Genomic DNA, 15,022 nt, shown 5'->3' with positions numbered 1-15,022 from the left:
AACTTACCAGCAGACACTCTGAACAGCCAGAACCAGAGGAGAGGGACACAAACAGAGCTTTTCCCTACACTGGGTGGGAAAACCAGCCAAGAGAGAACAGGCATTGGATTTTTATCTCTGAAAAACTACTCAGGGACAAGGGTTTTAGAAGCTTCTTGTGATTTTCAGCAATCCAAGTAACACACACCTGCCAGGATGGAGGGCTGAAGGCACAGATAGCCATCTCCCTGTCTCCAAAACCTCACAGGCAGCCAAGCTGAACACCCAAATTGAAAGTGCTGAGACTACTTATCAAATGTGATGATCACCCAGCTTCATCAATCACCAGGCAGGCACAGCAGAGAGCTGTGAATAATGAGATCCTTGTAGCACAGCCCCTGCAAGGGGGAAGGAAAAGGCCCTGAGCTTGTTCCCTTCTCCTCTCTGGCTCATTCCTGCATCCAAAATCAGCTTTTTAAGCCCCATCCCGAAATGCCAACAGCTTGCCTAGCTGCAAGGTGCAGTGCAGAGCACCACTTGGTGGTCACAAGGAGGAAGCTGCACTTCCAAAAAAACTCCCACAAACTTCCCAAGTGTGGGATTTCAGCAGAGGGGGCTCAGCAGGCAGCGTGGGCAGGCTGGGCACTCCCAGAAGATGGGAAATGGAAGCGAGCAGCACACAGCTGAAGCTCAAGCTGGAGGTCTGTGCTTCACACAAGAGCCTTCTAAAAAGTCATTTTTCCTCCTAAACTGACACATTTTGGCCTTCAAAAGGCCTCAGCAGCAGCTTGAAAGAAAACTGTTGGGGAAGGGTGAATGCAGCAAGGAGTGAAAGCGCAAAGCCCAGCTGATTCAGAAGTAATCCAGAATTTCATGTGCATTTGCAGCTCAGTGTGAACTATTTCTGTGTGACAGGGAATGGTTTAGGTTTGAAAAGGCCTCTGAGACTACTGAGTCCAACTGTTAATCCTGTACTAAGCCCCAAGTGCCACATCCTCACATCTTTGAAACCTCTCCAGGGATGGGGATTGGGCAGCCTGGCACAATGCCTGACCATCCTTTTATTAAAGAAATTTTCCCTAATATCCAACCTCAACCTCCCCTGGTGCAGCTTGAGGCTGTTTCTCCTTGTCCTATCATTTGTTACCTGGAGAAGCTGCAGGGGAGCCCCAAGGAAAGAAGTCTGAGATGAAATAACACATTTTAAGCAGGTTTTGGGGGTTTTCCAGTTTTATTAATAGAAAGAGCCACCAGTGGCCTTTATCATGAGACTCTGGATGGATCCATTAGTGACACAGGTGAGATCCAGAGGATTTGCTTTTTCAGAGGGGCAAAAGCACCTTGTGCTTGCTCCAAAAGTGAGGCTTTTCACCACCAAACTACACATCCACGATGACTTCTGTGGCTTAGGCAGGAGAACTGAGACCACCTCACACCTTCCTTGTGAGGCACTTCCCTGGCCCAGCAGGAACACACAACCTGTGGAATCTGAAGCAAACCAGCAGCATCCAGCAGGTAAAAGCCTAAAAATCAATTTTTGGGGATGTGATGGCTTGGAAGAAGCTGGAGTTGAAGCCTCTGTGCTCATAACCTTGCTGAAGGCAATGGAGCTACAGCAGGTTTTCAGCTGAAGAAACCTTCACTGAAGAAGGATGTTTCTATATTTAGATATTTTCCATTAATGTTTGCAAACACTTGGATTGCTCAGGAGAGCCAGGAAAGCATCATTCTGTCAGGCTGAACACACAGCAGAAAGATCTTGCTGTGCCCTGAGCAGTGAGAGGCTCTCAGTGGAAGGTGACAGATTCACTCAGGGGCACAAAGTGAAGTCAAAGTGCAACAAAAACAAAAACAAAAAAAACCAAACAAACAAAAAAAAAAAAAAAAAAAACCAAAAAAAAAAAAAAAAAAAACAAAACAAGCAAAAAACCACCAAAAAAAAATTTAAAAAATTAACCCCCCACAAAACAAACCAAAAAGCCTATTAAAAACCCCAAATAAATTTAAAACAAACAAAGAAACCCAAACAAACAAAAAAAACCAACAAAACCCAAACAAACAAAAAAAACCTCCAAACCAAAAAGGAAAGAAGCTGCAGGACAAAACCTGGAGCTGTCATTTGCTCTGTCCTTTCCCTTCCCAGCCTCCCTCACACCAAACTCAGTGGATGAAGATGTTTAAATGGTACCACAGAGGATTGCTGCGATCCTTGCCAGTTTAAGCTGTGGTTTTGTGTGGTGTTCAGTGCTGCAGGGTGACCCCTATGTGCTAATACCACCATGTAAATATGTAAATAATGCTGTGTAAACAACAACAGGATTAGGGATGGGGGGGTCTGTGGCTCCCATCTCTTGCCAGAACAGGAGGGAGAGGCACTGAGGAGCCTCTGCCAAGTGTTTTTTCCCCCTGAGGTTCACTTTCTGCACTGCTTTTGTGATTCCAGCTGATTGTCAAGGCAGGGAGGCCTTTCTAGGACAAATCCTTTATTATTAATGTGTTGCCTTCACGTGATCAGTCAATGTCACCATCCAGCAGCTCCAAAATGCTGCAAGAGCCTTTGCCAGCCTGGAAGGAGGGCTGCAGGGAAGGTGGACAGGCTCTCACCAAGCACTGCTCCTGTGCTGGGCCATGGCAGGGCAACAACCCAGGCACAGAAACTCTGCCAAAAATCAGAGTAAAACCTCCCTGGGATGAGCTCTGCAAGCCCAGGCACCTGCACTGCAAAGCCATCCAAGGGATTTGCAGGATGTGGTGTTGTCTGTGCTCTAGAAAATTCAATCTTTTGGGAAGTTTCAGCATCTGGACAATTGCACAGAGACAGGGAAAGGATGCTGGGAGGAAAGCTGGTGGGTCAGATCCTACACACAAAGCAGCATGACATAACCCTAGCCATAGAAAAGATTTACACATCACACAATCATTAAAGCTGGAAAAGCTCTCAAATCGAGTCCAACATTCCCCCAGCACTGCCAAGGCCACCCCTAACCCATGTCCCCAAGTGCCACATCCACACATCTCTTAAATCCCTCCAGGGCTGATGACTCCACCACCACCCATTCAGATAATAAATTTTGCTCTATTATCCAATCTAAACCTCCCCCGGTGGAACTTAAGGTTGTTTTCTCTTACCCAAATTCAAGTATTTCCTCCTAAAACAAAAACAAACTGTACTCCCAGCAGCACTCACCTCAAAATTGCTCTCACACTGAGCCAGGCTAGAGACTCAGTTTAGAAACACAAGACTATTTTAAAGGGGGAAAAAAACCCCAAAATGCTGCAGAACACACTGCACGTGCTATAACAGGTTTGCTCCCTGGCTTGCTGCACACAGCTCTTCTGCCCCTGGCTGTACAGGTGTTGAACCAACCAGTATAAAAATCAAGACAAGAAAGTGGGGATTTATCAAGTGAGGGCAGTCCAATCAGCCCAGATTTAATGGCCATGGCCTGTGAGTGGACAGGGCAGGACAAGACAGATGAAGGCAGATACAGAGTTTACAACACCTCTTAAAATGCTTCCCCAGGAAAAGGGCTGTGGGCATAGGACTTTTTTTCCAAACCACAAAAAAGTCCCCAAACAACCAAAAAAATAATAACCACCAGCAGAGACACTAATTCCATTTTCATTGGAAAAAGCTGTTGGTGTTTTCTTCCAGAAGCAGTCAATTCAACCCCACTGCCTGGGAATAGAACAACCAACAGGCCAAGAGTTAAGAAAACATTTAATTTCAGCTTTATTTTCTAGACAAAGCCAGCCTGGAGCATCACAAATTACGTATATTGGGGAGCAGGTCTGGTTTTATGTGCTTCAGTCTCCAGGTTTCAGCTCGGATCCTGTGAAGACTACGAGGAGCCAGAGGGAACACAACTGAATCCACTCAGTTGATTGTAGCCTGAGCCCCTGCTTCTTCCCCATCCTGTTCCTCCTGCAGCACTCCAAAAGCTCCCAAAAAAGCCCCATGGGCAACACTCTCCCACCTGCTAAAGGACCCCAGCCATGAGCAACTCCAGCAGAAAATGTTCCTTGCCCTGCTTATCTGGAGCCACGAGGGCAAACTGCTTAATCCTCAGATTAAAACAAACAGAAACTCATTAAAAACTTTCACTCACACAGCCCAATTACATTTCAATAATAGCAGCTGTGGGGGTTTATCTGTTGTTTTCCTTCAAGCTTGGAGATAAGCATGGGAAAGCTACAACACTGAAGTGATGTTTAAGTGAACTCTTTTTTTGGGGGGACAAATCTAAAGATCTAATACAGTTCTGTATTAGAAACATCTAATACAGTTCAAAATTCAAACAAAGCCTGGTCAAAACGGGAACCAAGGTGGGTCAGCCTGAGAAATACCTGCTGGAGGCAGAACATCACAAAGAACAGAGAGCCTGGAGAAGGGAAGGCTCCAGGGAGACCTCAGAGACCCTTCCAGTGCCTAAAGGGGGTCCCAGAGAGCTGGAAAAGGATTTTGGACCAGGGCATGGTAGGACAAGAGGGATGGTTTCAACCTGACAGCGGACAGGGTTAGATGGGAGATTAGGAAGGAATTTTTGCCCATGAGTGGAGTGAGGCCCTGGCTGAGGGTGTACACAAAAATGTGGATGTCTGTATCAAACACTTTCAGAATAGAAAGGGGAAAAGAAAAAAAAAGTTGGGTTTGATCCAAAAAATTGTGACTTTTTTCACCATTTTCTGCTACCAAGAAAAAGGAGGGATGAGCCAGCACCTGCTGTGAAGAAGATAGAGGTCAACACAGAGCAGTTCCCATTTCAGTAGGGGCAATAAACAAGAGGCAAGAGGAAAGTGTGTACCAAAACCATTTAATAATTCATTCTCCACGTGCTTTAAGGCTTCTGTTCCTTGCCAATTTAGTTGCTATCCAAAGAGCTGGTGAGGAACTATAATATCAGGCTAGTTAACCATGCTGGGTTAAGTGCCTGTTTTATTTACACCTCTGCATCCTAATTTAAATTTTTAACAGGGTTGTAGAGATTTAATGAGGCAGATCTTAATCCATACAGTCAAGGTCCAAACAACAATCCCCTTCAGAGCCTTAATTTCTGAGAAAAACACCCTTCACATCCAAAAAAAAAAAAAAAAGCTCCTTATACTGTGCCAGAGCTCAGAAGAAGAATGGGGAACTGAAGCATCTTTTATAAATTGATGTAAGTGGCTACAAGTTCTGAAGTATTCAGGAGGAATTTCTTCACAGAAAGGGTGATTAAACATTGGAAGGGGCTGCCCAGGGAGGTGGCAGAGTCACCATGGCTGAAGGTGTTTAAGAAAAGACTGGATGTGGTCTGGTTGACACAGAGGTGTTTGGGCAAAAGCTGGACTCAGTCCTGAAGGTTTTTTCCAACATAAGTTGTTCTGTGGTACACAAAATAGTTCACAGCAGGCTGCAAATGCACATGAAACTCCAAATTCAGCCAGCTGAGAGCCATCCTAATTAATTGGGAACACTCCACACTCAAGAGCCACTTGGTTAAGGCCTCCTCCTCTGGAGCCACTGGTTTTAAGTTGCCATTTTCAGAGTTTGGCTGCTCCTGACACCACACAACAGGCACAGCAGCTCCTGCTTTAATCAGAGCTCTGAGCACCCTGCACAGCCAGCAGCCCTCCTGACCCTGAACTGTGTGAGCAGCTCGCTCCCAGCAGGAGATCAGAGGGAATTGTTCCCTGGGAGGGTGGGCAGGCCCTGGCACAGGTTTCCCAGAGAACCTGTGGCTGCCCCTGGGTCCCTGGAAGTGCCCAAGGCAAGGCTGGACAGGGCTTGGAGCAGCCTGGGATAGTGGGAGCTGCCCCTGCCATGGCACAGGGTGGGATGAGAAGGTCTTTGAGGTTACTTCCATCCCAGCCCATTCTGTGGTGCCACAATTCTCTGCTGTCCAGGCAGAGAACCAAATCTGGAGTCTGCAGGGCCAGACCCCTGGCACAGGTTTCCCAGAGAACCTGTGGCTGCCCCTGGGTCCCTGGAAGTGCCCAAGGCAAGGCTGGACAGGGCTTGGAGCAGCCTGGGATAGTGGGAGCTGCCCCTGCCATGGCACAGGGTGGGATGAGAAGGTCTTTGAGGTTACTTCCATCCCAGCCCATTCTGTGGTGCCACAATTCTCTGCTGTCCAGGCAGACTGGTGGCACTCGAGAGAGCCAAATCTGGAGTCTGCAGGGCCAGATACAGACTCACCCTCACCCACAGCACCAGTCTGGTGTGCCCTATCAGCAGGTTCCAGCTGGAAGCTGCACAGATTTTGCAGAAGATGGAGCATGGCACATGTCCTGCCACCTCACAAATTCCCACCTGCCAAAGCCACAGCCAGGCTGGGGATGTGCAGCCACCTCTGCCAATACCGTGGCAGATGTTACAGCACAGGAATCAAGTTGAAAACAATGTGGTTTCTTTCCAAAGAGTCACCTTTTGAAGGGTGTTGGGAGGCTCCCACAGTGGTCCTAAGCCAGCTGAGCCAGTAGCTCTTTGTACCCAGAAGCCCTACAGAGAAAGCTGCAGTGCTCAGCTTGCTGGAGGGACATACAAATTCTAGGCACAGAGACAAAATACATAATCAATTCCCCCAGAAAAGCAAGACTTATCCTCTGCTGTGTCCTGTCCCCATATCCTATAATCCCTTTATAGGATTTCTCTGACTAGGAAGGGCAAGTAGAACCAAGCTCACCAAGGAGTCAAGGCAGGAGGAAATTTGTTACCCAGCTCATCCCTCCAGAGTCCACCAGAGAGGAGGATAAGCTCATCTAGACATATTTTCATTTTGCTTGTGCAATTTGATTTTTAAAACAGTTTTGCATCCAAGCCAGGCAGGTGAATACACAGATGCAATTAACCACAGGCAGTTCAGCACAGATGGTCCCCAAGAAACATAAAATATAAACCCTGAGCAGCAGGGGTTGATATTTAATGATGAGCCAGGCCTTCAGTGAGGCAAGTCAGCAGGACCCCACTGAAGGCAGCAGAGCTCCCTCAGCTCCTTGCACTTCTTCCAACAGTGAGCCCCTCCCCAAAGGGCCAAGACCCCTCATTAGGGACCCAATCATGTGCCTGCAACAGCATCCCCCAAAAACCAGAGTGTCCTGGGCTGGAGCTCCATGGAGCTTTAAAGGAAAGCACCCCCAAACATCTTGGATCTGGCAGCATCTAAACATTCTGAGAGCAAACACCAGGAACTGTAATTTTGGGAGCTGAGCTTCCAAATGCCACTCCACCATGAGCATGTGATACCTCCCAATTTTGCCATTAAGCAAAAAAAAAAAAAAGACGTTGAGAGAGCAGAATTGTAGCTCAAAAACCTTCCTTTGTGCTTAACTGGGGCAGCACCATCCCCAGGCAGAAAGCCTTTCCCCAAATGATAATTGTAATTGTCCCATTTTACAAGATGTGGATTCGTGACCCCCCAGCACCAGGGAACCTTCTGGCTCCCTGCACAAAGGTCTAGGCTGAGCAGAAGAGATTTAGACCACAAAAGCTGTGCCAGTTATCAAATTCACACAGCACAAAGAGCCCCATGTCCCCTGGAGAACAGGCACCTGCAGAGCCAAGAAACCCAGATTTCCACTTGAGTCCTCACCATTGAGGGCACCTGGCCCCAGCTACAGCCCACACTTGCCTTCAGAGGAGCCCAGAACAGAGAAAACAGAGTGCAGAAGGAATCCAAGAAACTTGCATCAATCCTGTATTGGAGCAGGAAGATATTTTTTTTAAATGCCTGTGCAGAAGGTCTCATTAAATTGAGAGAGACCAATGCTCAGCTGAAACTGAAATCCCTCTTATCTTGCCATGCAGAAACCCAGGCTTCTAAAGGAGATCCCAGAGGGCTATAAAACACTTTAGCCTCCTGCATCACACTGCCCTTGCTAAGCAGAGACCTTATTTCCCAGCCTGAAGGATCAGGTTTTCCCTACACCACACGACCTTTCCTTCCCCTGCTGCCACTCTCCCATTAGCCCCACATCCCTGCCTTGCCAGAGACATCCAAGATTCATCCTGGCAAGGGCAGAATGCTGCAGTTGGAGTCCCAGAGAGCTCAGGGAAGGCTTCAAAGCCAGCAGCAAGCCAGGCACATACAGTGGGGAAGACTCCCAGCTTCTGCTGCCCTCTAAACTCCACAGGAGTGAGTTATTGCTTCCTGCAGAGAAAAGATGCTGATGAGCTGTAGTCTAGAGCACCCCACCTCTACTCAGAGAGGAAAAACCATCTGGCAATGCCACCCCTGGAGAGCTGCCAACCTTTGCAGTAAAATACTAAGGCAAGAGAAGGTCAAGATAAAGGAAGGAGAGCAAAAACAGGCAGAAAGATTAATTCCTGCCAGGTGGTATCAGCCCAGAGACTGGAGCACAGAACTGGATGGATGAGCAAGCAGAGAGGAGTTCAAGTAGGAAAAGGAGCAAGGAACAGTTCTCTGCAGGAAAATTGTGGGTGAGGTGAACAGGAGGCAGATCAGAGCTGCAGCCCAGCTCCAGGGCAGGATCTGCTTTGCCTCAGCACCCCTTGGTGGGTGCTCCCTGCCACAGAGGATTACAGGTGTGCAGAGCCAGACCCTGCTGCTACACAACACCACTGCTGCTCTCTAGCCAAGAGAAAACCCACCCCCACCCACCACAGGCACAAGAATTTCAGAAATCCTCCAGGACACAGCTCACTGCTTGCTTCCTGTGCCTCCTGAGAGAGCACAGGCTGTCCAACACCTTTATTGGGAACAGTACCATGTGCACACGGGTGTGAGGCAAACAGCCAAGCTGGGGGCTGTCAGGGCAGGGGGGGCACTCCACAGGAAGCCCCCTGGGGCCCAGGGGTACCTTCAGACTCCAGGCGGTCCAGCCCGTAGGTCCCAGCTGTGCTGGTCCTCCTGGCAGAGGGGACAGATGTTCTCCTGGCCGAGGAGGCCACCGGTGCTGGAGTCACCAGGACCACAGTTCTGCTGGCTGGCTCCTCTGTCTGTCCAGCTGGGGTAGAGGACATCCCACCAGGGGCTGGGACAGCTTTCTCACTGGTGACCAGGAACCCATCTGTGAGATCTACAGGAGACAGGAACCACTCAGCATTACAGAATCTCATAAAACCCCAAAAAACTCCTTAATAAAAATTTAACTCAAATGAAGTCACTAAGTTTTTGCTTCCTTTGAGCTGTGACTCTGCTGTAATGAAACTTTCTCCTCAAGGGCAGCCAGCAAAGGAGGTTCCCCTTAATGAGGGGAGAACCCTTCAAGGTTTTAATTCCTCTGCTTTAAGGACTACTCATCACCACACCCCTGCAAGATCAGAGCACCAAGCCACTAGTTGAAAACTGAGCCAAGTGACAGATCTAACAGTTCATTACAAAGATAAAAGTTGGTTGAATTTATAATTAAATCCCAGAAGTAAATTCAATTAGTGCAAACTGCCAGAAGAACCTTCTCCCCCATACAAACAGACCCTAAATTCAGAGATACAATGCAAACAGCTTTTTTCTTTTGATGCCCTGCAACACAAGAATTGCTAGAAAAGCTGCCCAGCAGCATTTTCACTGCAATGGTCCCCACTAATACAGAAACACACTCCAGCTCGTGCTGAGGGAGCCCTTGCTACACTCCTGTCAGGAAGACAGGCTCCAACATGGACATGCCAAGGTGACACCAAACCAGCAGGCAGCAGCTACACGAACATGACTGCTTAAAGCACTTTTGTATGAGCTACAGCAACCTGAAAACATCCCCCACTCCTCAGGGGAGGTGAATATCACTGCAGGCTTCCACACCAAAGGGTTGCAAGGCTCTGGCAGGCAGGTCCTTCCCCCACCACTGGCTCCCATGGAACCCTGATGCAACATTTTCATCCTCTGGACTGAGCATCAGCAATCTGTGACTGCCTTGGGGTCCAGAAGTAAGAATTCCCCCTTCATAAATCAAAAATTGTTCAAGTGTCTAAAGCTAAAGGCAGCTTGCTAGCAAGGAGAGGTAGAGGGTTTGTTTGGTTTGGGGCATTTTTTTTAACCTCTACTCCACTTATTTGGGGCAAAAAAATCCATATGCTGGCAAATTCCAGTGTGGTGGATCTCACGGCATGGGCAGAAAGCAGTGGCAGCCCAGTTTTAGAGGCAGAGGGCAAAAGGTTAGCAAAAAAAGTCACATAAATAAGGATGCTGCATTGAGACTGAAGTGTGACACTGGTTTCAGACGAACCATCCCATCTCATGTGGAAGTGAGTCCTTGAAGCAGAATCCTACCTTCTGCATCCACAGGGCTCCCTGTGGAGGAAGCACCGGTTGCCAGCAGCACCTGGGTGGCACTGGGAGCTGTCAGCATCTGGGTGTCCTCCCCGCTGTTCTCCTGAGGAAAGCTGGCAGCCCCTGCTCCCTGGGTGGCACCAGGCACCTCTGGCACAGCAGCAGCCTCTGTCACAGCCTCCTGGGCAGCTGTTGTCACCTCCTCAGCAGCACCTGCAGCAAGAACACGGGTCAGGGCAGGCTCACAGGACAGGTGACAGCAGCAGAGCACACGAATGAAGCAATACAAAAGGAACAGAACTCCACGCTTTAACAACTCCAGAGCCACAGGGCCAGCAGCAGGTCAAGCTCCCAGTGAAGCCCCAGCTATGCAGAAGGGTTTATTTCTGAGGCACAAGCCTTAATAGATAGTGTTGTTTCCCCAACATCTGGGAAACAGCAGAGAGGCAGCCTGCTGACAAGTCAAGTGTTTATAAATTAATCTAGAAAATAATCAGTCAGGTTGCAGCACCAGCCTGCAATTAGCTTCCTTTCTTTTACAGCAAAAATTAGGTCTTTTGGATGCAGTGAAAGGAAATCATCCTTTTGCATCTGCAGCCAAAGAGGGAAGAATAAAGATGCCCAGCAATTAAAAAGTCCTCATCAACCTAGAAACATGCCCAACACCTGACCTGCCTTTTTGTTTTTTTAGCATTTCCTTTACATTTTTAACACCAAGTAGGAATACTGTCATGAGGCTGAAGGTGCCATCTCTGGAAGTATGTGCAGGGCAAGGTGACACCCTCAGCCTGTGGCAGGCTGTCCAGGAGCTCTGCCTGGAGGTAAGAGTGGGGACAAGCACTGGGCAGCCACAGTTTCACCACGGGGTGAGGAGACAAGCTCAGGAGTTTGTCACAAGGGCCAGCAGCTCTCGCACAGAGCCCTAGACCTGAGCACCCTTGTCAAGGCATTTAAGAAAGACATCAGTGGCTCACAGGCTGCTGGCACAGCTCACTTTAAATCCCAGAAATGAGAGGCAAGTGTCTGTAACAGGCAAGTTTTACCTTTCCATGAACTCTCCAGAGTAGGAGAGAGCTCAGGCTGGGTATCTGTCACCACAGCAGCCTCCGGCTGTGACGGGGGGATGCTCTTATCCTCTGCTGTGACTGCACTTATGTTCTCCAGCAAGCCAAGATCAGCTGTGCCTGCATCTGACAGGTTCCCAGGGTGGAAAGCAGTGCTGCTGCCTGGGGTAGTTGCTGGCAGCTCCTCCCCTTGCACTGGCACTGTGCAGTTGCTCTCCTTGGCAAGCTCAGGCGCTGGTGGAGGGGACACTGGGGAGGGCACTGCTCTTGTGGCATCCTCTTCCTCCCCCACACCTTCCTGGGTGGTCTGGGATGGTTCTGTTGTCCCCAGATCCTCTGTCACCTCCTCATGAGAGGCACTTCCCCCTTGAGTGATGTCCCCCAGTTTTGTGTCATCCCAGTCCGGTGGCACAGTGTCCACAGGGGGGATGGTGACAGTGCCAGCCGTAGTGGGCAGCTCCTGTTGTGTGACACCTGTCCCAGCTTCTGGGTGAAGGAAGGCCTCAGTTGCCACAATGGGATGTTTGGCAGCCACAGATGTTGGTGGAGCCAGGGATTTCAGAGGGCTCCCTGTGCGGGCTCTCAGCATTTCCAGCCCAGAGGTCACACCTGCAGCCTGGGCACTTGGGGTGACAGGGTGGTCACCTGCTGCTTCCCAGCTGGGAGAGCTGGGGCTCACTGTGGGCTGGGGCACAGCTGAGGGGTGTGAGCTGCTCTCTGCTTCCTCCTCCTCCTCCACAGCGGTCCCAGAAAGGGGGTTTGCTGAGGGGCCAGCAGAGCTGGGCTCCACTGCCACACCACCCTCGGTTGTGGCCTCACCGACGGGGCCACCAGACTCCTCCTGGACTGGAGGGCTCAGCGTGGTCACAGCTGTGGTCAGCATGGCCCTGAGGGCTTCATCCTCATCCAGCTGTGGCTCAGTGGGAGCCAGCTCCTGCTCATGGCCAGCAGGCAGTGCCCCAGCAGAGGGGTGACCCCCCTGGCTGCTGGGCACAACACGGCTCGGGCTGGCAGGGAGTGATTCTCCTTCTGCAGTGACAGCTTCATCCAAGGGTGTCCCAGATGGCTGTGCTGACACTGCACATGGCTCTTCAGAAACTGTTGGCTCAGAAGGGCCCAGATTGTTTTTCAAGTCCACCATGGCTGCCCTTTCATCTTCCAGCCCATTCCCTGCCCAGGGGCCATGCTGGACCTTTGTCACGTCCCCCTCCTCCAGAGGCTGAGCAAGGCATGGCAGGCTGGAGGACAAGAGCAGGATGCTGCAGGTGAGCACACTGATATTAAATCCTTTTGATCTCCTCATGGCTGAGAGGAGATGTGTCCAGAAGCCTGCAAGGCTGACAAATCCAGAGACCTAGAAGAGGAAAAAGGAACCAAGATTACACATTCCCATAACCACCCACAGACCCAGGGCCTTAAATAACGGGAGACCAACTCTATGGCCAGCTGTGAGCAGACCCCTCCCACACATTCCAAACAATTAATTCCCCCACCTGTTTTACTCTTCTCAGCCTACCCTACCTGAAGATGCCAGACAGAAACCAAATGTTGATCTGAAGCCCAGGACAGACCTTGCCCAGCTCCCACCCCAGCAGCAGAGTGCTATGCTCTACCCAGCAGGCATCAGAACTGCAAGCAATGGTGTGGATCATCCTGTTTGTCCTGAACCAAGTCCAAAAATGATGCTCTTCAGGGCCATGAAGGCTCAGGTTTGTCCTGGCCAGCCCTGTTGTGTGCACTGGCACACGAGGAGACCAAGAAACAAGATGGGTCTGTGGGGGACAACACAGCACCAGAGCCACACCAGGAGGCTTCAGGGCTGCATCATGTCCTGGCTGAGGTCCTTGGCCTCACAGAGGAAGCTCCAGCCCAGAGAGCAGCACTGCAGCACTAGCACAGTGCCCATGCTGCACTGCACCACGGAGGCACTTCCAGAGAGCTTCATGTCCAGAATCACCGTGTGAGCTGAGGGTTTCCAAGAGAGCCCTGAACCTGGAGGCCAGCAGTGATGCAGCCAGCTGACAGCCTGCCCTTGGCACGCTCTGCTGCCTCCAGGCACACAGCTCCAGCTCCCAGCCACCTCCCTTGGGCATGTGCCTCAGTCCTGGGCTTGCTTCTCCAACTCCACCACTCCAGAGCAGAGATCCCAGCCACCTCCCTTGGGCATGTGCCTCAGTCCTGGGCTTGCTTCTCCAATTCCATCACTCCACAGCAGAGGACCATCCCATCCAAGGCCCCTCTCAGTGGTCACACCAGTGCCATGCACACAAAAACATCCCTCTGTCACAGCAGAGCTGGCAGCTGCTCAGGGGCACGGTCAAGCCCTTCTGCAAGAACTTGAAGCTGCTGATGGCTGGAGGCCCAGGCACACAGCTCCAGCTCCCAGCCACCTCCCTTGGGCATGTGCCTCAGTCCTGGGCTTGCTTCTCCAACTCCACCACTCCAGAGCAGAGAACCATCCCATCCAAGGCCCCTCTCAGTGGTCACACCAGTGCCATGCACACAACAAACATCCCTCTGTCACAGCAGAGCTGGCAGCTGCTCAGGGGCACGGTCAAGCCCTTCTGCAAGCCACCAGCAGCTTCAAGTTCTTTCTCTCATGTGTTCCTCCAGTTCTGGGACCCCCAACATAAGAGCTTGACCTGTTAGGATAAGTCCAAAGAAAAGACACCAAGTAGATCACAGGGCTGGAGCACCTCTGTTACAGACACAGGCTGAGAGAGCTGGAAAGTGGAAAAGAGAAAGCTCCAGGGACACCTTCCAGTGCCTAAAGTAGTTCCAAGAGAGCTGGAGAGAGACTTTGGACAAGGGCATGGAGTGACAGAGCAAGGATTGGCTTTCACCTGACAAAAAGTAAGTTTATATTAGATATTAGGAATAAATTATTGACTGAGGGTGATGAGGCCCTGGCACAGGTTACCCAGAGAAGCTGTTGCTGCCTCTGGATCCCTGGAGGGCCTGGGAGCAGCCTGGGATAGTGGAAGGTGTTCCCTGTCAATGACAGGAGGTGGAATGAGACTTTACCATTCCCAAGGGAACTGCTCTTCCCCTTGGGCTGCAGGAATAAGAAATATCAGCAAGGAAAGAGGTTGGGGTAGTCAGAACCACCCCTCAGTCTTCCAAAGAACAGCAATGGTCACCCTGTGCAGTCTCACAGCTCAGGGGCACCAGGATAAACCCCTGAACTTGCCACAGTCCTCATTTCCCCACCCAGACTCCACATCCAGAAGACAAAGAACAGCAATGGTCACCCTGTGCAGTCTCACAGCTCAGGGGCACCAGGATAAACCCCTGAACTTGCCACACTCATTTCCCCACCCAGACTCCATATCCAGAAGTATCATTCACATTTGTACCCACAGAGTGCAGCAACACAGCTCAGAATTAACCACTGCAGGCTCCAGCATCTGGCTGAGCCTTCAGGGCACACTGAGTCACTTTTTCCATTCTCCCTGAAGCCTCATCCCAGCAGTTTGAGCTGCTGGAATAATTCCCCATCACAGGCCACACACATGCACCAGGTGCTCAGGGACAAGCAGAAGCCACCAAAAAGCTCTTCACCAGCCTGGACACCTTCCACTTTATTTTTAGCATCTTCCTTCTCTGAAGGATGGGTGGCCACCCATCTATTTTCTATATCCCCTCCCTAAAAAAATAGCTGAAAACTAACAATATTCAGCTCTTTTCCCAGGCTAATTCTTTATGCACTTTTGTAATTAAAAAGCACTAAGAATATATTATGCAAGTTAAATTGTTAGTGCCTAACTACATGCA

The 15,022-nt window shown here is 50.1% G+C and overlaps 1 protein-coding gene across 1 annotated transcript in view; it reads right to left on the bottom strand.

Annotated features, from left to right (window-relative positions):
* ARMH4 (armadillo like helical domain containing 4) overlaps positions 1-15,022 on the bottom strand; it is a 102,176-nt gene that overhangs the window by 35,712 nt on the left and 51,442 nt on the right. Inside the window, exons 2-4 of the mRNA XM_041413665.1 lie at positions 11,228-12,602; positions 10,185-10,397; positions 8,779-8,997 (exon numbers count right to left, since the gene is read on the bottom strand). Of these exons, the coding sequence (XP_041269599.1) occupies positions 8,779-8,997; positions 10,185-10,397; positions 11,228-12,551 (1,756 nt within the window). The 5' untranslated portion in view covers positions 12,552-12,602. The remainder of the gene's footprint in view (positions 1-8,778; positions 8,998-10,184; positions 10,398-11,227; positions 12,603-15,022) is intronic.

The sequence above is a fragment of the Onychostruthus taczanowskii genome, unplaced genomic scaffold (assembly GCF_017590055.1).
Source record: "Onychostruthus taczanowskii isolate IOZ18803 unplaced genomic scaffold, ASM1759005v1 scaffold103, whole genome shotgun sequence".
NCBI classification, from domain to species: domain Eukaryota; kingdom Metazoa; phylum Chordata; class Aves; order Passeriformes; family Passeridae; genus Onychostruthus; species Onychostruthus taczanowskii.
This window is presented reverse-complemented; position numbering and strand designations above follow the sequence as displayed.